This window comes from Astyanax mexicanus, chromosome 2 (assembly GCF_023375975.1).
Source record: "Astyanax mexicanus isolate ESR-SI-001 chromosome 2, AstMex3_surface, whole genome shotgun sequence".
In the NCBI taxonomy this organism is placed as follows: Eukaryota; Metazoa; Chordata; class Actinopteri; order Characiformes; family Acestrorhamphidae; genus Astyanax; species Astyanax mexicanus.
Genome location: NC_064409.1, coordinates 2,018,463 through 2,041,864, shown reverse-complemented (window position 1 = coordinate 2,041,864; position 23,402 = coordinate 2,018,463). Strand labels below are relative to the sequence as shown.

The window sequence follows — 23,402 nt, the reverse complement described above, 5'->3', positions numbered from 1 at the left end:
TTAGAAGAATAAAATTGTAATATTACAAGATTAAAGTCATAATAGTTAATTACATAAGATTAAAGTCATAATATTATGAGAAAAGGGACAAAATTATGAGAATAAAGTTGTAATATTACAAGATTAAAGTCCTAATATTACAAGATTAAAATCTTAATATTATTAAAAGATTAAGGTTGCAATATCACAAGATTAAAATCTTAATATTATGAGAATAATGTTGCAATATTACGAGAATAACTTCATAATACTATGAGATTAAAGAGTTAAAGTTGTAATATTACAAGATTAAAGTTGTAATATTACAAGAAAAAAGAATAAAAGTCATTATATTATCAGAAAAAAGTTGTAATATAATGAGAATAAAGAATAAAAGTCATTATATTATGAGAATAAAGTTGTAATATTACGAGAATAAAAGTCATTATGAGAATAAAGTTGTAATATTTTGAGAATAAAGAATAAAAGTCATTATATTATGAGAATAAAGTTGTAATATTACTTGCTAGCTTTTGTAAGTCCTTTATAAGTATAAGACTGCTTAATGCCATAAATATAAATGTTTATTAAAGCTGGAAATTTAAATAATAAGAAATGAGAGAACAGACAAGAGCATTAACGGTACTTTTACAGCTTTTATTTCCATTCATATGATGTTAATACAGTATCTAAACACAACCTTACAATCAAACGTATTGTTTATTAGAGGTTAATGATTCGTTTTCTTTACAAAAAAGAAAATCTCCCCTTATGTACAGTAACTCAACCGCCACAATCAGAAACATTACAGTATGTGTTTAAATATATACACATTTACTACATCTGGTAGTGGACGCCTGCATGGGTACTAACTTACAGTATATAAAACATGTTCTTCTGAAGCACGTTATCATCAGTTTTTAGCACGAGATGAAAACTGTTTTTTTATTTTTTTCCGCATAATGTGATTAAATGTTCAGTTTCATAGAGATTTGATGGATTGAGACATCCATCGTTTTTATTTTTAATTTTTTAAAACTGTGTAGTTAATGAAAGGATGATTGAGAATGTCGTCCAATTCTTACTTCTAAGAAACACTTGAGTGAAATGTATATTTATACATATATATATATATATATATGTGTGTATTTATATTTCACAGTATCTATATGAGCATCACGGTCCGCCCTGATGTGCCCAAGCAGATAGAAAGAAGAAGAAAATGGTAAAAAACAAAAAATAAGAAAGATGTGCAGAGAAACCTAAAACCAACTATAACCGAAGGCAAGCGCATGGGGACGGTCTTTAAGACCAGGAAAAAAAGCCTAATTTTTAATTAGACAAATAAAATCTAATCTTATTTTATAGTGCAAGTTTAGTCTTAAACTAATTTCAAAACTGTGGCTAATTGGATTAATCCAAACAAAACACACAATCTGTCATTGCACTTTGAGTTTGAGCTCATTTAAGAGAGGATTGTGAGGTCTGGCATGGTGGTGGACTGTCCACAGCAGCTAGTCTGCTCTTTAAGGCATTCAGCCAAACGACTCTTTAATCACAAGTAATTCACCTTTACTTCACATCTAACGTGCAAGCAAACCTCTTCAAAACAGTTCCACAAAAAAAATGCTATAAAAAATGCCTTTTTCTTTTTACAATAGGTAAAAATACAAAGGTGCATTCTCTTCTAAGCACTTTGGTGTAGGCTTTTACCGTAAAAGTAATAGAAACTGGGTCTCTGTACAAAAATATAGCCGCCTCTTCTCTAAAGCACCTTCTTGCACAGACGAGTGATTCACAGTGACGGGATGAACGGGCGGGAAACAGCCAGAAACGAAGAAACCAAGCTCAACTAAGATCCCATTGGTCCCTGAATCACAGAGTGAAAGAGTGGAAGGCCCAAAGCTCTGCAGGTAGCACACGCCCGTGTTGCTGCATCTTACAGTAAAACTATTACGAACTATTTTAACTTAAAGCTGCATCTTTAAACACTATGTGTAAACAAACAGTAAAAACTTAGAGGTTACAGAGAGTGGAGTGGTGAGGTACGACGCCCCAGCACTCAGAACACCACGCTTCTGTTTAAATGAGGATTTTCTGGGAAGAGAAAACGAAGCCTGAGTCGGGCTCGGGTCTCAGTTCTCAGGTCTCGGGGAGAGAGTTGATGGTGGAGGATTGATGGAGGAGGATTGAGGGTAAATGGTAAAGGGTAGAGGACTGATGGTAGAGGAAAGAGAGTTGAAGGTCAGAGGGTTGAGGGTAGAAAGTTTAGCGTAGATGGTAGAGGGTTGACAGTTGAGTGTTGAAGGTAGAGGATTGACGATAAATGGTTGAGGGAAGAGAGTTGAGGGTAGAGGGTTGATTGTCGAGAGTTGAAGTTAGAGGGTTAAGTGCAGAGAGTTGATTATTTAAGGGTAGATGGTAGAGGATTGAGGATAAACGGTAGAGGAATGAGGATAGATGGTAGGTAGAGGATTGAGGATAGATGGTCTCACTGTGAGAGGTTTACAGTTAAAAGTAGAGGATTGAGGGTAGAGGATTAAGGGGTGAGAGTAGAAGGTAAAAGGTTGAGAGTAAAAGGTAGAGGAATGAGAGTAGATGGTAGAGGATTGAGAGTAAAAGGTAGAGGGTTGAGGTTAGATGGTAGAGGGTTGAGGGTAGATGGTAGAGGGTTGAGGATAGATGGTCTCACTGTGAGGGTTGAGAGTTGAAGGTAGAGGGTTGATGGTTGAGAGTTGAAGGTAGAGGGTTGAGGGTTGATGGTTGAGAGTTGAGGATTGAGGATAGAGGGTCTCACTGTGAGGGTTGAGAGCTGGAGGTAGAGGGTTGATGGTTGAGAGTAGAAGGCAAAGGAATTGAGGTTAGAGGGTTGATGATAGAGGTTTGAGGATAGATGGTGGAGAGTTGAGGGTAGAGGATTAAGGATTGAGAGTAGAAGGTTGAGGATAGAGGGTTGATAAGAGTAGAAGGCAAAGGAATTGAGGGTAGAGGGTTGAGGATAGATGGTAGAGGGTTGATGGTTGAGAGTAGATGGTAGAGGATTAAGAATAGAAGAAAGAGGATTGAAAATAGAAGGTAAAGGCTTTAGATTAGAGGCTTGATAGTTGAAGGTAGAAGGTAGAGGAACGATGGTAGATGGTTGAGGGCAAAGGGTTGAGGGCAGAGAGTTAAGGATTGAAAGTAGAGGATTGAAGATTAAGATTAGAGGGAGGATGGATTAGGGTTGAAAATAGAGGGTTGAGGGTCGGGTTAGATATGTTGGTCCAAATCCTGTACAATACAGGCAGTCAGTAAAGGCTTTGAAATGAGAAATTAAGTAAAACCGAACACCACTACTGATGTTATCCCTTAGCTTGTGTCCCGGCCTGGTGGAGTCTCAGGAGGGACTAACGACCTTCGATTATGTAGGACATTAAGGTGAAGAGCCGCGGCTCGCTCGGTTCATCAACAAAACTAAAGAGATCTGAGGAGGTACTGAACAGAGAGATGGTTCTGGGGTTCACTAGGTTGAAGTGATCAGTCTAGTAAGTGCAGCATCGTATCCACAGACAGAAGAGCTCTGTTGGAACTGCCCACATCCACTAGAGGGAGCCCTTCTCTGGAGAGGAGGAGCACGGACTGTGAGCCGAGGGGGGGACTATTCTGGAAAGTTCAGCGCTGTGACCTCTGGTTTCATCTTGAAGTACTGGTTAAAGCGAAGAACTGCATATCTAAACGAAGAGGAGAAGAGAAAAAGAAGAAATTTAGAGCTGAGAATCTTAAAACCTGGAGAATTTTAAGAGTATAATGAGAACAATCACACATACACACAAAACAACTGTGATTCCTTTTATATCTGCTTCTTTCTATGATATATCTAACAATATATCTAGCCTTTATATGCGCAAACCCTGCAGCATGATTTAAGACGTGTCAGTGTGTCTTTGCTATCATAACGTCAGGAAAAGTACACTGTGTGCTGCTCAAAAAAGCAAAAGAAGTACTTACAAATTTTTTAACTTAATTATGAGCATTATTTAGGCATAAAGTGAAATAAACCAATCAGCGCATTCTGTGTAATAAGGTGTGTACGCTTGGTGTGTTGCCAAGATAGCAATGAACATCTGACTGTTGTCAGGGTTTAAATCAATCAGTGGCGCTTCTGCGTTTTCCAGTTGCCAAGAACACCTGAACACACCTCATTTCATGACCAGAACACCACGCCCATCAGTGTAGATATATTTTTAGAAGCACTGTTGCTATTTAAACTATACAGATAGGTGTAGGTGGGGTGTAAGATAGCAATGAGCATGTAAGATAGGGCCCTATGGATACAGCTTTGGAAAAATAAAATAAGAGAGCACTTAAAAATGATTATTTCTTTGATTTTACCAAATTAAAAAAAAACTCTGGAATTTAATCAAGATGAAGATGGATGATCACAAGCTGATCATCAAACCACCAAACTGAACTGTAATAAAGTCATCCAAAAGCAGTGTGTAAGACTGGTGGAGGAAGAGAACATGATGCCAAGATGCATGAAAACTGTGATTAAAAACCACCAGGGTTATTCCACACTGCTCTGCATCTTTTTTTTTTTTTGTTATTTCAGCCATTTCTCATTTTCTGTAAATAAATGCTCTAAATGAGAATATTTTTATGTGGAATTTGGGAGAAATGTTGTCTGTAGTTTATAGAATAAAACAACAATGTTCATTTTACTCAAACATAAACCTATAAATAGCAAAATCAGAGAAACTGATTCAGAAACTGAAGTGCTCTCTTCATTTTATCCACTAGGAGGTCAAAATGTGTACAAAACTCGTTCAGATATCAGATCTTACCCCAGAAAATCGAAGTCGATGGTGGAGTACTGAGCCTGAATCAAGGCCCACATGCCCCAGAAGAAGTGAGATGCCTAGAGAATGAGAAGAGGAGAAAAAGCAGAGAAAAGAGGAATCATGTGATGGGAAACATAACAAAAACATTATCTCTGTTACCGTGACCGTGAGTTATATAACCATTAGCACATGATGGGCGCGTCTTGATTCCAGTAATTCGTCAGTAATTTCTAACCTCTGCCGTCTCCCGTCAGGAGAGCAGCTGAAGGTTCGTTTCCTGTAAGCGATGGCTTTTTAAAGTTACACAAACAGAAGAGCCGCATGATAAAACTCACAGTGCATTTATCATGTGATCAGAGGTCCTGAAGAAGCCAACGGCCTGAGCTGACCTGAGCTGGAGCCGTTTCCCTTTAGCTGATTGGCTCAGGAGCTTCGCTTCCAGCTATAAATTATTTTTTATGTTTTATTTGTTCAGTAGGTGTGTCAATAAAGTGCTCTGTAGTTTAATAATAATGATAAAAAATGTGTTTTTTTGTGTTTAAATGTAGAAAACAAAGTGACTGTACAAATCTAAATCAATTTATTCCTGTATATGGTAGAAATTATTTGTCTTTTAAAGGTTAATTGGAGTTACAGGAATACAAAAATACCTAACACAGCTTTTTTCTTTTTTAACACAGTTTTCATAAAATGTGCCACTATTTTCACCACAGAATTATGAAAAATGTATTTTATTAGGCACTTACGCAATCACAATCCTTCAATTTAAAATTATTTACTAAACAGAAAAATTAAAAACAAAATATTTCTATTTTGTAAGTGTCAAAAAATATATATACAGCCCTGGAAAAAATAAGAGACTGAAATATAAGTTTCTGAATCAGTTTCTCTGATTTTGCTATTTATAGGTTTATGTTTGAGTAAAATGAACATTGTTGTTTTATTCTATAAACTAAAGACAACATTTCTCCCAAATTCCAAATAAAAATATTCTCATTTAGAGCATTTATTTACAGAAAATATTTGCAGAGAAATGGCTGAAATAACGAGAAAAATAAAAAGATGCAGAGCTTTCAGACCTCAAATAATGTATTTTTTTTTATATTTATAAAGTTTAAGAGTTTAGAAATCAATATTTGGTGGAATAACCCTGATTGGTTTTTAATCAAAGCTTTAATGCATCTTGGCATCATGTTCTCCTCCACCAGTCTTACACACTGCTTTTGGATAACTTTATGTTGCTTTACTCCTGGTGCAAAAATTCAAGCAGTTCAGTTTGGTGGTTTGATGGTTTGTGATCATCCATCTTCCTCTTGATTATATTCCAGAGGTTTTCAATTTGGTAAAATCAAAGAAACTCATCATTTTTAAATGCTCTTTTATTTTTTTTCTGGAGCTGTATATATAGGTATATACATATATTTTTGGTCTACAGCCCCTAGCAGTGCCTCTGTGGTCCACTGGGGGGCAGCAGCACATAGGTAAAAAAAAACTACTGCACTAAAATATACATTTGTAACATGAAAAGTGTCATATTAATAACCAAAACTGGCAGTTTTATGTTAAAACAAATACTTTTAATAGCTAAAAGTCAGAAAACAAACATTAGCATGTTTTTAATTTGTATTGTATTTGTATTTCTTGCAGTTTGCACTGAAGCTCAACTGAGCTGCAGCACAAACTAAAGTAAAAATCACTTCAGTAAAAAGTAATAATGCTTGTTTAAGAGAAGTTTAGTTTTCAGACACTGTAAAGCTTTGTGGAAGTACAAAGAGAGGGCAGTGAAACAGGGGTCAGATCCTGCAGACCACCTTTAATTACTAACGATTCCTCAAACAGTGAGAAACTGCACAACACAGTTCAGCAAAACTGCCCCAAAAAACTCTTTTATCTAAAAAATACAGAGAAATCAGCTCTAATCAGCTCTGCAGCTTCAACAACATCCCAATAACTGGATCACAGAAACAGGACGCCTTCACGTTTAATCAGATTTAATTTAGGTTTTGCTGTAAATCAGTGTTTTGTCCACAAACATCTGTGAGCCTTAATGATTTAACCCTTGTGTGGTGTTCATATTTTTGTTACTCGTTTACTTTGTTACTTGTATTTAATTCAGCAAAATTAAGCAATTTTACATTAAAATGCTTTACACATGCTCGCTTCACCTAAATTGCAAGCAATATAAACAGCTTACATGGTTAATATTTGCCCTTTACCTTTCTTATGTTACATTTCTTTCAAAAAGTGCTACTCTTTTTTATTAGTTTTTTAATAAAATGTAAAAGAAAATGAATTAAACTCAAGATATGAGTAGAAAATTTGTTTAGTTACAAATTTACAAATGAAGCAATGTTTATTAGCCCTTGGCCAAACATACTGTATGTAATATAAATGTGTGTGTGTGTGTGGGGGGGGGGTGTACAGTGTGTGTTTATCGAAAATGTGTTTTGATATATGTTTTCCACAAAAAATGAGCCAATGCCAATGAGTTTGAGTTAGAAAAAATATTTTTTTAGTATCATTTGATGAAAAATGAAAACGGGTCCCACAGACCCGAACACCACACAAGGGTTAAAAGGAGTCAGAAATGGTAAATTATTGTATCTTGTAATTATTTATTGTATTGTATTGTATTGTATTGTATTGTGGTGTGTTGGTGTGTCTTTGGTTTTGTGAGCAAAAAACAAAACGCCTTGTTTGTCTCAAAATGTGCAAAATGTACTAATTCTCTTAATTATTCATGGGTGTGTTTTGGGCGAAACGTGAAATAAACCAATCAGTGTGCCAGCTGTCATTCCCTTTAAGAGCCAGGTGAGCTCTGACTTTGGCACACAATTTTTGCGATAACGATATTCTTTGCAATATTAAAAATATATATAGTATTAATTTCAAGAATATACTATTGCTGTAAAATAAAAAGTAAAGTTGTATTTAATATACTGTGAACATAACAGATTCATGAATTTCAGCAAAAAAAAAAAATGATTTTGCATAAAATAATAGAAGAAATTTAACAAAAATTATATAACATGGCGAACAAAAATCTACATCAAAACTAAAGTGCAAAATAAAAAATTCTCAGGGGGTTCTGGGGTAATTTTGTCTTTTATGGGGGTTTTATCCTCTGTGATTTTATTCCCATCCAGAACGATCATGTGCGTGTTTTTCTCAGACGTCCTCTGAGAAGAAAAATTACAGGCTGAATTATCTACTGTTTTTCTCTAAATTCCATTAATCGTGGTCCTCCGGTAATTTTGGTCCTGTCCGGACGCACATCTCTGAGTTTCGTCTCCTCGCCTTTAATAAAATAGATATTACACTTTGGACGCACCACATTTTTCACGGAGATCCACGTAAAAAAACACAACAGCGAGTGGAAATAGAGGAGCTACTGAACAGCGTTATGTGATGTCATGTGACCGAGAAAAACTAAAGCCTAAAAACTCACTGGTCCTCCTGTTTTTTCAATTGCAGTCCAGATGCAGGAGTTTTATCACTAAAGAGTAGAAGTGTGAAATATTATTCTGTCTGTATAGGACTTTATATAAAGATTATTTCACTATTTTCTGATTGCTTATTAAATGATTCTATATAGGCGGAGATATGTACATTAGTTTGGTCTCCGAAAATTAAAAAAACAGGCTTTTGAAGCTTATTAGGGGTGGCCTATAATGCCTTAAAATTATATCACAGTATTTCAGGGTATTTTTGCGATAGCGTTGTTTTTAATGATTTACAAACCCACTGCTGTGAAATAAAAATGTACAATTAAATTTAATTGTTCATAAATTCATCAGAAACCCCACCCCGAGTCGAGTTTTTGCCCGGTTCTCCTGCACAAACACCATCAGATCAGAAGCTTAAGCTTATCTGTGACCTCATTACAAAAGTCAACATCTAAAATAAATAAAATAATAATCTATATAATAGATTAGCCAGGTGTGTTTTGGTAATGAGGGCTGCGGGTGATAAAGGTAAACTCAGGTCAGTTGGCCACAAACTAATCATTGATTAAAGATAAAGAACCAGAGGAATTTGATTGATTATGCTTTGGGGTTTGGTACAGAAATAACATAACCAGCTCTAAATTTTACCTGATCACTGAAAATCTCAACTTAGATCTAATTAAATTACATTAATAGACAAAAATAAATAGATTTCTAACTTTTAAAAAGCATTTTACAGTCTTTTACTGTCCCTATCTGTAGCTGTGCTTTCTAAACTGTTTAACCTGCTCTACTTTTGCACACTTTCAATACTTTATTGTGTATTTATTTCTTATAGTCTCAAATTTTATGTTAATTATTATTTTTTATTATTATTATTATTTTATTATTATTTAGCTCTTGGTTATATATTTTTTTCTTTTAATGATTATGTTTAGTTGTTAACTTTCGTTTAACATTGTTCTATAATTTTAAGCATGCCTTTAATTATGTTTTAAATGTGTATTTGCTATATTTTAATTATAATAATTTTTATTCTCTGTTTTAAAATATAATTAGATTTCTTTTGCACTTTTTAATTATAAGAGTATTAAATCTTTGTTTAAATCACTTTAAAAATGTGTATATGAAAGGTGCTATACAAATAAACCTGATTTGCCTAAAAAGGTATCAATATAAAGTTAAAAAAACGAATAAAAGTAATCTAAAAAAAATGATCAAAGACCGAACACACCACAGTTTTTATCCAACTGCCATTAGGCTACTCAACATCACCCAAATCTTAAGATAATTATTCATTACTTAATGTACAGTATATTAGTGCAGTAAGATGTGAATGCTTTTCTATATTTATTTAATATCCACAGTGGAATATAGTGCTATATAATGTTTTTTTTTTCTTTATTTATTCTTTATTACTGTGACTTGATGCAACGTAAACATTTTTAAATGATTGTGTTTCCTTCTTTTGCTTTAGTGGTTTACTTCATTTTTTGATGTTAAATTACATGAATTAATTTAAAGATATGAAGAGTTTGATTCCAAAACGCGATAAACGGCATTTTTTTTAAAAATGAGTTAGAGCCAGAATCAGAAGGTTATGTGACCACTCTTGAAAAGCCAATATTCAATTTTCATCAAAACGCCACATCCGCCGTGTAATACTGCCCTGCTTTCTCTCTTTATTTCCAAAACGCGACAAACGCCAGTCTTGATTTCCCGCAGAACGCCACATCTCCCCTCATCCAATCACAGTGCAGTATTCCACGAGCCATCTAATGTAAACACGCGCGCTGTTGAGCGTGCCGGTATTTCGTGTAGCCTACTTTCACTTTCGTTTTTCACTCTCAAAGTCCGCGAAAATGAGCGGTTTTGATGGTATAGAGGAGCCTGTTCGTGAAGCAGTTATTGAAAAAAAAGAGAAAGCCGTCAAAAAAGTCTCATGTACTGAAAAGGTAAAGAAAATGAGGCATTCGGGAGGGGGGAAAATGCCGGCTGTCATCTGCAGTTCACACACACACACACACACACACACACACACACACAATACACACAATACACACTATACTACACTACATTACAGTACAGCACATGAATGTAACGTGATTTGGGGGATTTTATAGTGTTAATGTTGTTCGTTAATGAAATTTTGCACTTTTTCAAACACTGTGTGTTTTTAGGCCCAATGGTTAAACTATTATATTCAGATGTACAATTTACTGTTATTTATTATTGTATTTTGCACATTATTAGTAAAAAAAAAAATCTATTGATGCCAAAGGATATATAAGACATTTAAAAAAAAAACTTGGCATGGATTTATTGCGTTTTGCGAAAAAACGAATTATTCTTAAAAATAAATCTTTAAATATTAAAATCTTGATTTGATTTTTTTGTGTTATTTTAACCTTGGTATGGTATTTGATTGTTTGAAACAGAAAACAGTGGTTTTCAGCCTACCACTTTCTCGCTAAAGAAAACCCTTTTTTACTCAAATTGATAAAAATGGATTTATAGCGTTTTGGAACCAAACTCTTCATATTTAATCTATGATTAGGAAAAAAATCCAGAGCTGTTAAACTCCAGGTTTTACTTACCAGAGCAAATCGGTTGACCTGCACGTACAGAACCTCCACCTCATCACTGGAGACGTCAGCGCCCTGATTCTTATATTCCTTATACGCCTCCAGATACGCCCTCAGCCACTGCAGCTGTAGCCTCCGCTCTGGATAAAGACTGTAGTCCACTTCATTCAGACCTGCAGACCAACAAACATACTAAATTATACATACCAAATTAAATATATCAAATTAAATATACCAAATCATTTTTACATTTATGGTATTTTACGGACTAAAATGTGCACCAGATTATAAGGTGCATTATACGACACTAGTAAGGAACAGGGGTGTCGCCATGTTGTCCTTCTAAATTCAGCAGATATAAGCTAAGCTAAGCTGAATAAACAAAACTGCAATTCTTAAAAAAAAAAAAAAAAATGTGTGAGTAAAGCGCTTCCATTTATTTACAGCTTAGATTTCCAGATTTTCACTAGAGCATTAGCATTAGCAGTTACCCGCTAGCAGTAATGCTAATGCTGCTCCAGCAGTGCTAGCCGGGGTTTAGCCGAGGTTTATTTGGGTGAGTAAAACGCTTTTGTTTATTTACACGAGTAAGCTTAAATTTCCACTGAAGCTGGAGCATTAGCATTAGCAGCTAACCACCAGCGGTAATGCTAACACTGCTGGACATTATATACATATATATATATATATATATATATATATATATATATAGATATATAGATATTTATATATACAGTGAGTCCAAGAAGTATTTGATCCCTTGCTGATTTTCTTTGTTTGCCCACTAATAAAGACACTATCCTTCTGCACTTTTAATGGTAGATATATTCTAACATGGAGAGACAGAATATCAAGACAAAAATCCAGAATATAATTTTAAAGAATATATTTTAATTAATTTGTATTTCAATGAGGAAAATAAGTATTTGATCCCTCTTGCCAAACACACTCAATACTTAGTGGCAAAGCCTTTGTTTGCAAGCACAGCGGTGAGACGTTTGTTGTAGTTAACCACAAGTTTAGCACACACACCAGGGGGAATTTTGGCCCACTCTTCTTTGCAGATCCTCTCTAAATCATGAAGGTTGGTGGGCTGTCGCTTGGCAACTCTGACCTTCAGCTCCCTCCATAGATTTTCGATCGGATTGAGGTCTGGCGACTGGCTGGGCCACTCCATGACCTTAATGTGATTTTTCTTGAGCCAATCCTTTGTTGCCTTTGCTGTATGTTTAGGGTCGTTATCATGTTGGAAGACCCAACCACGGCCCATTTTCAGATCCCTGGCAGAGGGGAGGAGGTTGTCCCTCAGGATTGTGCGGTAAATGGCTCCATCCATCTTCCCAGTGATGCGATGAAGTAGCCCTGTACCCTTGGCAGAGAAACACCCCCAAAACATTATGCTTCCACCTCCATGCTTGATTGTGGGCACAGTGTTCTTGGGGTCATAGGCAGCATTTTTCTTCCTCCACACATGGCGGGTGGAGTTGAGGCCAAAAAGTTCAATTTTGGTCTCGTCTGACAACAAAACCTTCTCCCAATAACTTGGTTCATCTTTCAAATGATCATTGGCATACTTGAGGCGCGCCTCCACATGTGCTCTCTTCAGCAGGGGTACCTTTCGGGCACTGCAGGATGTGAATCCATTGTTGCGCAAAGTGTTGCCAATTGTTTCCTTGCAAACTGTGGTCCCAGCTGCCTTCAGGTCATTTGCTAACTCCTGCCGAGTGGTTGCAGGACGATTTCTGACCGTTCTCAGCATCATTGCCACCCCACGAGGCGAAATCTTCTTTGGAGCACCGGGCCGAGGTCTGTTGATTGTCATGTTATACTCTTTAAACTTTCTGATAATTGCACCAATAGTTGTTACTTTCACATCCAACACCTTACTAATCTTTTTGTAGCCCATTCCAGCTTTGTGAAGGTCAACAATTCTGACTCTGAGGTCCTGTGACAGCTCTTTGGTTTTACCCATGTTGGAGACTTGAAATCTGTGTGATCTGTCTGATTCTGTGGACAGGTGTTTTTCACACAAGTGATTAGTGAGAACAGGTGGCTTCAGGTCAGGTAACAGGTTGATTGGGAGTGTCTAACTGGTCTGTAAAAGCCAGAACTGCTAATGAATACTAAGGGATCAAATACTTATTTCACTCCATGAAATACAAATCAATTAATATATATTCCTTAGATTTATTTTCTGGATTTTCTTTTTAATATTCTGTCTCTCCATGTAAGAATACATCTACCATTAAAAGTGCAGAAGAATAGTGTCTTTATTAGTGGGCCAACGAAGAAAATCAGCAAGGGATCAAATACTTCTTGGACTCACTGTATATATATATATATATATATATATATATATAAAGAGGTTAGGGAGATTGCAGATTGCAATCCACTATAATGTTAAACAATACAACTAGAAATAATAATTTACCTAAATAACTGTGTGCAACATAAAAATGTATATTAGTTACATAAGGATATATATATACAGCTTGCCTTATATAACTAATATACATTTTCATGCTACACACAGTACATATATATATGTGTGTGTTCGTGTGTGTGTGTGTGTAATAAATAAATATATTTATTTATTTATTTATTACACACACACACACATATGATTAATAACAATAGTTTTTTTTTTCAATTGTATTAAAAGGGATAACTGCATACCCTATTCTATTATTATTATGTCTGTGGCTTTTAATGATTGTCTTAAAATGACAATAATATGGATTATCACAAAAATGTCCTTAACAATACATTGTCTACAAACAATTAATATCGTGACAGACCCAGGTGATACATTACCTGCAAATTCGTTGAAGTGGTTCCCAATGTCATAGGCTTGGTAATTGTACCCAGCATATTCGTAGTCAATGAATTTGACATTTCCTGAGGAGAGCAAACAAACGAAGTGTTGTTCAGAAAAACATACGGGCGTGTTTTCCCCTTATTCCCTTCCTAATCCTAAACTACACTGCAAATACCTGAGCTACACCTGAGCTCTACAGTGACTAATACAGTAAATACGACCTGCTGTAGGAGTAAGGGTTCGCATTCTGAAAGAGGAGAACAGACGAACGGGAGAAAACAGAAAAATGGAATAAAAAAAAAAACACATTTAAAATTAGATCAGAACCAAAGCGTCCAAAGCACATATAGACATACAGGTGCATCTCAATATATATTAGAATATCATTGAAAATTGTTACTTTATTTAAGTAAATTAGATATCCGGTTATTTATTTTGTTGTTGATGATTATTTATGGCTTACAGTCGATAAAAACCTAAAAATCAGTATCTCAGAAAATTAGAATATAGTATTTCAAGTCCTGCTGGAAAATGAAATCCTCATCTCTATTAAAAAGTTGTCAGCAGAGGGAAGCATGAAGTGCTGTTAATTATTCAGGTAGAAGCTTCCAGCAGGAGGATTTCATTTTCCAGCAGGACTTGGCACACTGCCCACACTGCCAAAAGTACCAATTGTTATTTTATATAATGTTCTAATTTAAACTCTTTATTTCCATATAGTGAACGCCCTTTTCCCTCTGTCTCTCTCTCTTGGTGAAAGAGGCCATTTTTTGTGGATTTCATTTTCCAGCAGCACTTGGCACACTGCCTGCAGTGCCAAAAGTTCCAACTGATTTTATATAATATTCAAGGAAATCTGGTGACCGGCAACAAAAAATGGCCTTTTTCACACACATGATAATGAGAGACAGAGGTATGGAAAGATTGCTACATGGAAAGAAAGAGTTAAAAATTTAATATTATATTATAAGACTAATTGGTACTTTTGGCAGTGTGGGCAGAGTGCCAAATCCTGCTGGAAAATGAAATCCTGATGGAAGCTTCTACATCTAGGAGATTTCGCAGCACTCTTGCATACTTCCTTTTGCCTTTTGACAACTTTTATAGGGATGAGGATTTCATTTTCCAGCAGGATTTGGGTCTTTTAATATAATATTCTTTAATCATTTTCTGAGACACTTTTTTTTTAATTGCAAATAAACAACAATAGATTACAATAGGTCACTCTGTGTGTGTGTAATACATCTATATAATATAATATAATATAATATATGAGTCTCACATTTTCTAACACAAATAACTGAAATAAAGTAACTTTTCATTGATATTATTTAAATTTTTTGAGATCTGTATATTATAGACCATAATCGCGCACATGTCTGGTAAAGTAGGGCGTACGCATGATGTTATTGATGCATGCTTTGTTAGATGTCTGCATCAGGGTCAGGAGGGCAACTTGCAACCAAGCTCTGAGGAAACAGCTTCTCTGTTTTTTTGCTGATTCTGTGCAGATTTTGCTGCCAAGTCTTTTAGTCTTTTCTCTTTTTTTTCTGTTTAAAGAAAATAATCTCTGCTCGCTTGCTTGATTCTGAGCCAAGGAAAATAGAAAAAGAGCAGTAACATGATTCTCGTATGATTACAGAACCAGGATTGTTCGTGAGGAATATACAGTGAGAGGTATGATTCCTAGAGTTCAAGAGCTTTCCAGGAAATCAGGAAATCTGGTGACTGACTGGCAACAAAAACGGCCTCTTTTACACAGAAAGAGAGAGAGAGAAAGGAAAACGAGGGAACAGGGCGTTTGTTTGCTATATAGAAAGTGCATGAGTGCATCATATGTATTAATGCCTGTGTGAATATATAATATACAATATACAAGGCCATGCTTTGAGGACGGAAATGTAGAACAGACAGGAAAAAGAGGGTGAGAAGAAATGGAGAGCATCACCTTCTAGTGGCTCAGCAAAGCAATAAAACAAATAAATATTAGTTATTAGGTGATAAAAGTGATTTCAAAATACAAATCCTTACTCCTCCATTACAATACTGTAACTCTCAGAGCAAGCTCCGCTCTCCTCTAGTCTATTACTAACTCAACCGTGCTGATTCTCAGTATTTAAAGTAGAAATCCAGCTTTTAAATGGACTTGAGGTGTAGTTTTGCTTTTAGCAGATACTGTGCTTTTAAGCTTATAATGCTAGTGATAGGGGCATATTTCACCACCATTAACAACAAGCTCAAAATAGCTCTGATTTTGCTATTTATAGGTTTATGTTTGAGTAAAATGAACATTGTTGTTTTATTCTATAAACTATGGACTAGTTTTAAGAGTTAAGAAATCAATATTTGGTGGAATAACTTTTTTTAATCAGTTTTTTTTCATGCATCTTGGCATCATGTTCTCCTCCACCAGTCTTACACACTGCTTTTGGATAACTTTATGCTGCTTTACTCCTGGTGTAAAAATTCAAGCAGTTCAGTTTGGTGGTTTGATGGTTTGTGATCATCCATCTTCCTCTTGATTATATTGATTATATTTTCAATCAGGTTTTCAATTTTAAGTGCTCTCTTATTTTTTTCCAGAGCTGTAGTTTATTAAAAACACTGTTTATACAATCAGTACTTTTAGATACTTCTCGAAAAGTTAACTGACAAGCATTGACGAATAGATAGATAGGATAGAGGAACAGATTGCAAAAGAAACTCTGGTGAAATGCATGCATGCATGACTTCCAGCTGTTCCTAAAAAATTAACGATAATATTTATTATATTTCCACAGAATTAATTTTGCAATATGTTTCTCTATCCTACCTATATGTTCGTGCTCGTCAGATGACTTATCGTAGCTTATTGATTAAGATGTTAGCGCCCAGAGAACTACTTTAAGGTATAAACAGTATTTTTAATAAATTAACAGTGAACTTTTAAAGTTCTCAATGCCTTATTTTAAATATTTAGGCCCTCAAAATACTACCAATGAAGTATAGAGCTACTTTGAGCTTGTTTAAGGAATAATCAATAATAAATAAGAGCGAGTTTGTGAGTGAAATGACTACAGGAGTCCAATTAACAAACACTGGATTGAGTTTTCTGTCCCAACAAAGCTCTCGCAGGTTGCTAGATTGACACACAGTGACACATAATTATAAGTTTTACTCTAGCTATGGTCAGCAACCTTACTGAAGCTAAGTGATTACCTGTTCAGCAGAAAAATCGCCAACTCAACAGTTTACATGGCTGCTGACACTGTTTGTGTATGCTGTTGTGTTCTATACCTGGCAACCCAGGGCGTGGAAATGGGATTTTTTTGGGGCAGATTTGGAGGGTAAAACCCACACATTATGTGACATATCTCAGAAGATACTAAGACAGAAATCTTTTCTGACAGTAAAATCCTTATGCGTCTTTTAATGTAATGTAAAAATGTAAATGTAAAAATAGTGATTTATTTGCATGGGCAATGCTATGCCCTTATCACTAGCTTTGTATGCCTGTAGTGGGCTGTTTTTAAGAAATGTTCATATTTGTATTATATTTTATTTACTACAACCCAAGTCCATTTCATACCAGATTTCTATTCTAATTTAAGTCATTTTAACATATTTTTTTATGCAAAAAAATCTAAACAATACCTTGCATTTCAAAACACACTTTGAATAATATTAATACTAAATTTTTTCTTTTTTATCATAAAACAGCAGTAAAAAGGTTGTGATTTGACAGTAGACAGAAGTGTTGGTCTACAGAAAGAGACACATGAGGTGGTTACCGGACCCGTTGGTGTCCTAGCTGGACACACAGAACACCTCCAGTCAGTGGCTATAGGCCTGTGCAGCAGATGAAGAGATTTTGGGGCAAACTCACATCTGTCACAGAACACACACAGCTTCACTGCAGAGCGGCCTCTGCGTCCTCCCCGTTACCAAACTCGAGCCCCGAGCACTTTCTCCAACACCCCCCCCACACACCCTCCCATTCCCCTTCCCTTCCCTTCCCAACATCACCACCTTCTCCCTCCCAACCAACCAACCCGCCCAGCCACGCCGCCGCGCCATTGGTCCAGGAGAGCACCAATGAGACAAGGACATACAGGATATGGGTGTGCGATATTGACAAAAAAACAATATATATCAATCATTTCTGTCATTTTAAAGATATTACTGATAATAAACAATATTTCGTCTTATATCATACTAGCCTCCTCTTCCTTATATATATTAATAACTGGTTAATATGCTAAACATATTTATGGAAACAACAATACAGCTCTGGAAAAAAATTAAGAGTGAACATTGCTGTTTTATTCTATAAACTACAGACAAAATTTCTTACAAATTCCAAAAAATAAAAATACTGTCATTTAGAGCATGTATTTGCAAAAAAAGAGAGAAATTACTATAATAACAGATGAAAAAGATGCAGAGCTGCTTTCAGACCTTAAATAATGCAAAAAATAATAATAATAATAATCATATATAATATATAATATGATATTTGGTTGAATTTTTTAATGCATCTTTTTTTAAGGCATCATGCTCCTATGTTCTCTTCTATTTTTATTTCTAAAATACCAGCAGGCAGTAGTATGGACACCCCTGTTGTAGACTATATACACTGCATTCGCACACCCCTAATACAGGCCCTGCATAATATATAATAATAACAACGTGACTTCCTGTACAGGTGGTCTCTCTCTCTCTCTCTCTCTCTCTATCTTTCTCTTTCTCTGTCTCTGGGGGCTTGATACAACACAAAAAAAACACAACAAAAACACAAAAAACACTCAAAAAAAACAAGAAAAGGGTTGGAAAGCTATTGTGAGCTATTGCGCAACTCAACTGTTTTTTTTTTTTGTCTCTTTCTCTCTCTGTCTTCTTCCCCTTTTTCTCTTCCTCTCCGCGGGGGAGGAGAGTGTCGAGTGCAAAAAAATAAATAAATAAATATAAAATAAAATAATTCTCCCCTCACCCCCTCCCCCCAACCCCCACCCCCTGTAATTTCTGCTTGGTTAACGTTAAAGCTACAGGAAGTGGCCTCTGCGCTGTAGTCAGCGTGTGAGTGTGGCTGTCTGTGAGATGAGCCGAGCACAAGTGTGAGCGTCTTACACTCGTTCGAGGCAGCAGCTACGCGTGTTCACCTTCAAAGCCGCCGCACGGGGGTTGGCTGCAAGCATCTGCCAGCCCTCGCGCTGCTTTCTCTCCGTTATTCATGGGGAACACAGAAAGCATTCACAGCGTCACACACGGAGGGGCTGAACAAAAATAAAAACATCAACATTCCCAAAAAAAGAACCACCAGCCTACATACTGCTGCTTTCAAACCACACACACATTCACACGGCACACACACAACACTCACACACAAGTACACACTCACACAAATACTAAACAAAACCAAAAAAAGACACTTAAGACGCCTTTAGTCTGGTATAAGGCGGCAAAATCTTTAGCTTTACCACGAAACCCCGCTCAGATGGACTGGTTTTGGGGGGATTGCAGAGTGCAGAAAAGTAAAAACCGGGCCTACCTGAGGCAGAACAGGTGTGGGGGTGGGTTTATGATGGGGTTGGGTGGGTGAGGGGGTGGGGTGGGGAGGGGAACGGGGCTCACCTCCTGCCTGCCGGTAGATGATGTTCTTACACAGGAGGTCGTTGTGACAGAGAACGACGGGTGAACCCAGCTCAGAGAGGTTCTGCCTCAGCCAGACCAGCTCCTCTCTCAGACACGACACACTCGGCACTTCACTGCTCAGCCTGGGAGAGAACAACACACACACACATATATATATATATATATATATTATATTATACATACATACATAAATACATACCTGACGGACAGGTGTAACGCACAGGTGGCAGGGACTGATCCACTGTGTTTAATATCAAGTCCAAAATCAGTGCAGTTTTCTTTTCCCGCAAAATCAGCAACTTTTATTGAAATGTGGATTTCATTTTCCAGCAGGACTCTCTGCCAAAGCACACTGTCCACATTACTGCCAAAAGTACCAACTGGTCTTATCTAGGCCTGTACAGTAAACAGACATGACCTCAATAATATTTGATAATAGTTTTCTATTGTGTTCATTGGAATGTTTGTTCTAATTTACAACAATAAACAGTATTTTATCCAGTCATGCAAAGGCCAATCAGTGCTTCAATAACTGTGACCCCACACAAACAGTGTGGAGTGCAGTAGGTAAAGAAAAAAATATTAGTATTAGTATTTTCCACTATTTAACTATGATTGTTGTAAAAATGATGTTGTATTTAAAAGAGTATAATTGCTTTTTTGTACTAAACTATTATCATTTGTCATTGAATGGTTTTAAAATGACAGTAATATCGTTTTTCGCAATAATTTCTGTTCTGATATATCGTCCACAATTTTTTTTTTATCATGACAGGCCTAGTCTTATATAATATTTACATTTTCTGAGACGCTAAATAAAAGAAATAAACAATTTAAATAGATCACTCTGTGTTTAATACATCTATATAATATATGAACCATGCCTGATCCATGCCTAGTGTGACTCTACTTCCTGGAACTGATCTGAATAAACTCTGAACAACTACAAAAATGTTTTAAACTACAGAAGAAAAAAACAAACCATGGTTCAGTAGATCCAGGCCGAGAACATCTCTTTTGGTTGGACCAAACTCTGGTCCTTTGGTTCTAGACTGAGGTTTAGACCCCATTTCACACCTGAAACTTTGTTTCTGACCAAAACAAGTTAAATATAGTTATTTTTAAGAGCTTCTCTGATAAAAAAAAACATGAGAACTGAAAGTCTGAGACAAACTGATTGGTTTGATCAGTTAAGACATTGCAGTGAGCGACTTTAAACACAAAAATCCTGGTTACACAGACCACACTGCTAAATACTGCTGTTTACAGAACCAGACGGAAGTGAAAAAAGGTCATGTGATGTCTGGATTATCACATGTCACATGGTGGCAAAAGCAGCAGCAGGAGGGAGGGGACAGATACTAAAACACTTAATTTAAATGTTTATTTAATGAGTAGACCCATCTCAAAATCCTTGAAGTAAGATTATATAAGTGTAGACTAGGTCTTGAATTAAGTGAAAATCTTTTATTGTGTTTCTGAAATTTGGACATACAAATCACACTATCTTGGCAGATTACTTTTTATGCTCATTTTAAGTTAAAATTACTTAAAAATAAGGTGAAACTTCTAAGTAAAACTATATAAGGTAATTGCTCTTTACAAAAAATCTTATCAGTGGAAAAAACTAGATGTATTGCTTTGAAATGAGATAATTACACTTGCTAAGATTTAGATTTTTGCAGTGTATGTACTGATTAATCTGTATTTTAGTAAAAGTTCTTGTAGCCAGGAGTTATTTCACCCTTTTGAAGCACTGTGCTTCTTTGTTTGCACAGCTCATGCTCCCTCGCTCTCTCTGTGTGAGTTAAATGAAAGACATAAAGCGTTTCCATAGTAATCAGTCTCATAAAATTCTGATTGCAATACAGTAAAAGTAAAAAGGTCATTTTTAATGTGCTGTTTATATTTGCCACACTGCAAGAAACAAATCTGTATCATAAGAGGCAAAATATTAGACTGAGGCCACAATTAGGCTACAAGTAAGACACATTTACTGGGTTTTTACACTTTAAAACAGAATAATTCCACTGGAACTGTTTTCTTAATTGGGATTTATTCCATTTCTGAGGAAAATGGGTTTAAAATACACTGGGCCCTATTTTAGAGATCTACAAGTGAGCCGTCAACCATGCACTTCGCAGCTTGGTTAAGAGCGTGTCAGTGTGTCTTTGCTATCGTAACGATGGGAAAAGTACACTTTGCTCAACTCGTTAAAGCTGATGTCTGTACATTTTGGGATTTGTGGGATTTAGTGCCCTCTCTGATGAGAATGGGTAATTGCATCGAGCATGCGGAAGAAGAATCATTTTAAACTGGGAGGGTGTGATGCGGTCTCCTTTCAGAGCGGATGAATCCGAATCCAGGTTATGTTCAGTCAGAGAGAGAGAGAGAGAGAGAGAGAGAGAGCTCAGTCAGAAATTTCACTCCTACGTTTCTTTGGTTTTGCGAGGAGCTACTGAGTTCTGAGTTTCCTCTTCTGAAGTCCCCATTGCTCCACCAGCCGCTCGCATTCAGTAAAACTGAGCCGGATCCTCTTTTAGAGGCTGTACGTGTGACGTAAGTATGTAAAGACAACACGTGACGTGGGCAGAAGAAAACTCCTGTTGTGAAAAGGGACCCGACACCCCAGTTTTTATTTTTTAGAATGAATATATTAGCAGGGCTTAGCAGGGATGGTCGTTTTCAACACACTGGTACCATTATTATTAAACACTATATTTTATCCATAAACTTCTCCAATCAGAAATGCTTCTGCTTTCAGTTTAGACTAAACTAAATAATACAAACTGACACTTTAAACATGGGTGTGGTTAATATTGGGCGTAACGTGAAATAAACCAATCAGAGTGCCACTTACGCATCATTTCCTTTAAGGGCCATTGCTATTTTAATGGTGCAGCTACCTGGACACGTCCAACAAACGCTTCTCAGCAGAGGAAACTGAGCTGCTGGTTCACGTGGTGCATCTGCTTTGCCAAGACAGCGATGAACCTCATCGCATGACTGTTGTCAGGGTTGAAATCAGTCAGTGGAGCTCCTGTGTTTTATGTTGTTAAGATAGCAATACTCCAGAAATGTACTTGAACACACCTCATTTCCAGACCACAATGCTAATCAGTGTAGATATATTCAGAAGCACTTCCTTTATTATTATTAATATTATTATTTGGTGTGGTCAGTGTATTTTGGTAATTAATCTGATATGAACAGTCCACCTCCCATGTTTTTATTATTAATTTATTTATGACCTGTATACTTATTTCTGTTCCTAATCTAAAACACCTAATCCAGTTTATCAAAGTCGTCAACGTCTGGAGAACAGCACTTCAGGACTTTCCTAAAGACACTCCTTACTAGACAACTTTACCAACAGGGTTTGGCATTTTGGAACAGGTCCAGGACCAGCCTGGAGCGTGTTAGTCGCTTTTATTCAGTCTGTAAATCACAGGTTCTCTGATTTAGACCCTGATCTCTTAGTCAGAGCGGCGGCTCCCTTTAACTCGTACCTTCAGGTAACAGTTCAGCCTCACCTCTCATTCATCTCAGGATCCTGGAAGTACGTCGGGACCAGCGAGAGGAACTTGGCCATTTTCAGCCACAGGTCTGATTTAGGGACCCAGCCGTTGTGAGCGTGGATGGCGTGATATTTCGCCAGCTGTCGTGCGATTAGCCTATTAAAAAATAAAGATCAAAAAAGAAAAAAGACAAAGAAGACATAAATCAGTTATAATCTTATTTTTTTTGTATAAAAAGAACAACAATTAATAAAAACAAGCAAGAAATACACCATTAATTGTCACAAAAACAATTACGCACACTTGGAATTTACTGTATCTACATGAACTGCAAAAGTATTCATACCCCTGGAACTTCTGAGAACCACAAACTTAAAAAATGTATTTTATTGAGATTTTAAGTTTTAGCACATAATTGTTTAGTGGAACGAAAAAGTATTCAGGCCCCCTATATCAGTACTTAGTAGAGCCACTTAATCACTTAAAATCTCAATAAAATACACTTAAGAAAGTGGTTGTAGAATGACAAAAAGTTAAAAAAAAAAAAAAAAAAAAAAAAAGATTAAGAATAATGAATAATTCTGCAAGACATTGTAAAAAGCACA

At 36.1% G+C, this 23,402-nt stretch overlaps 1 protein-coding gene and 1 long non-coding RNA gene across 2 annotated transcripts in view; both read right to left on the bottom strand.

Moving 5' to 3' along the window:
- Window positions 1-615: 615 nt before the first annotated feature.
- The window catches only part of etnk1 (ethanolamine kinase 1), a 34,215-nt gene continuing 11,428 nt past the window's right edge, over window positions 616-23,402 (bottom strand). Inside the window, exons 3-8 of the mRNA XM_022671754.2 lie at window positions 22,813-22,953; window positions 19,259-19,401; window positions 13,645-13,728; window positions 10,843-11,003; window positions 4,803-4,876; window positions 616-3,689 (exon numbers count right to left, since the gene is read on the bottom strand). Of these exons, the coding sequence (XP_022527475.2) occupies window positions 3,617-3,689; window positions 4,803-4,876; window positions 10,843-11,003; window positions 13,645-13,728; window positions 19,259-19,401; window positions 22,813-22,953 (676 nt within the window). The 3' untranslated portion in view covers window positions 616-3,616. The remainder of the gene's footprint in view (window positions 3,690-4,802; window positions 4,877-10,842; window positions 11,004-13,644; window positions 13,729-19,258; window positions 19,402-22,812; window positions 22,954-23,402) is intronic.
- On the bottom strand, window positions 17,341-19,244 carry LOC111193020 (uncharacterized). The gene is made up of 2 exons (XR_007437938.1): window positions 18,787-19,244; window positions 17,341-17,515 (listed from the first exon to the last, which is right to left on the bottom strand). It is a non-coding gene; the product is annotated as an uncharacterized LOC111193020 (long non-coding RNA).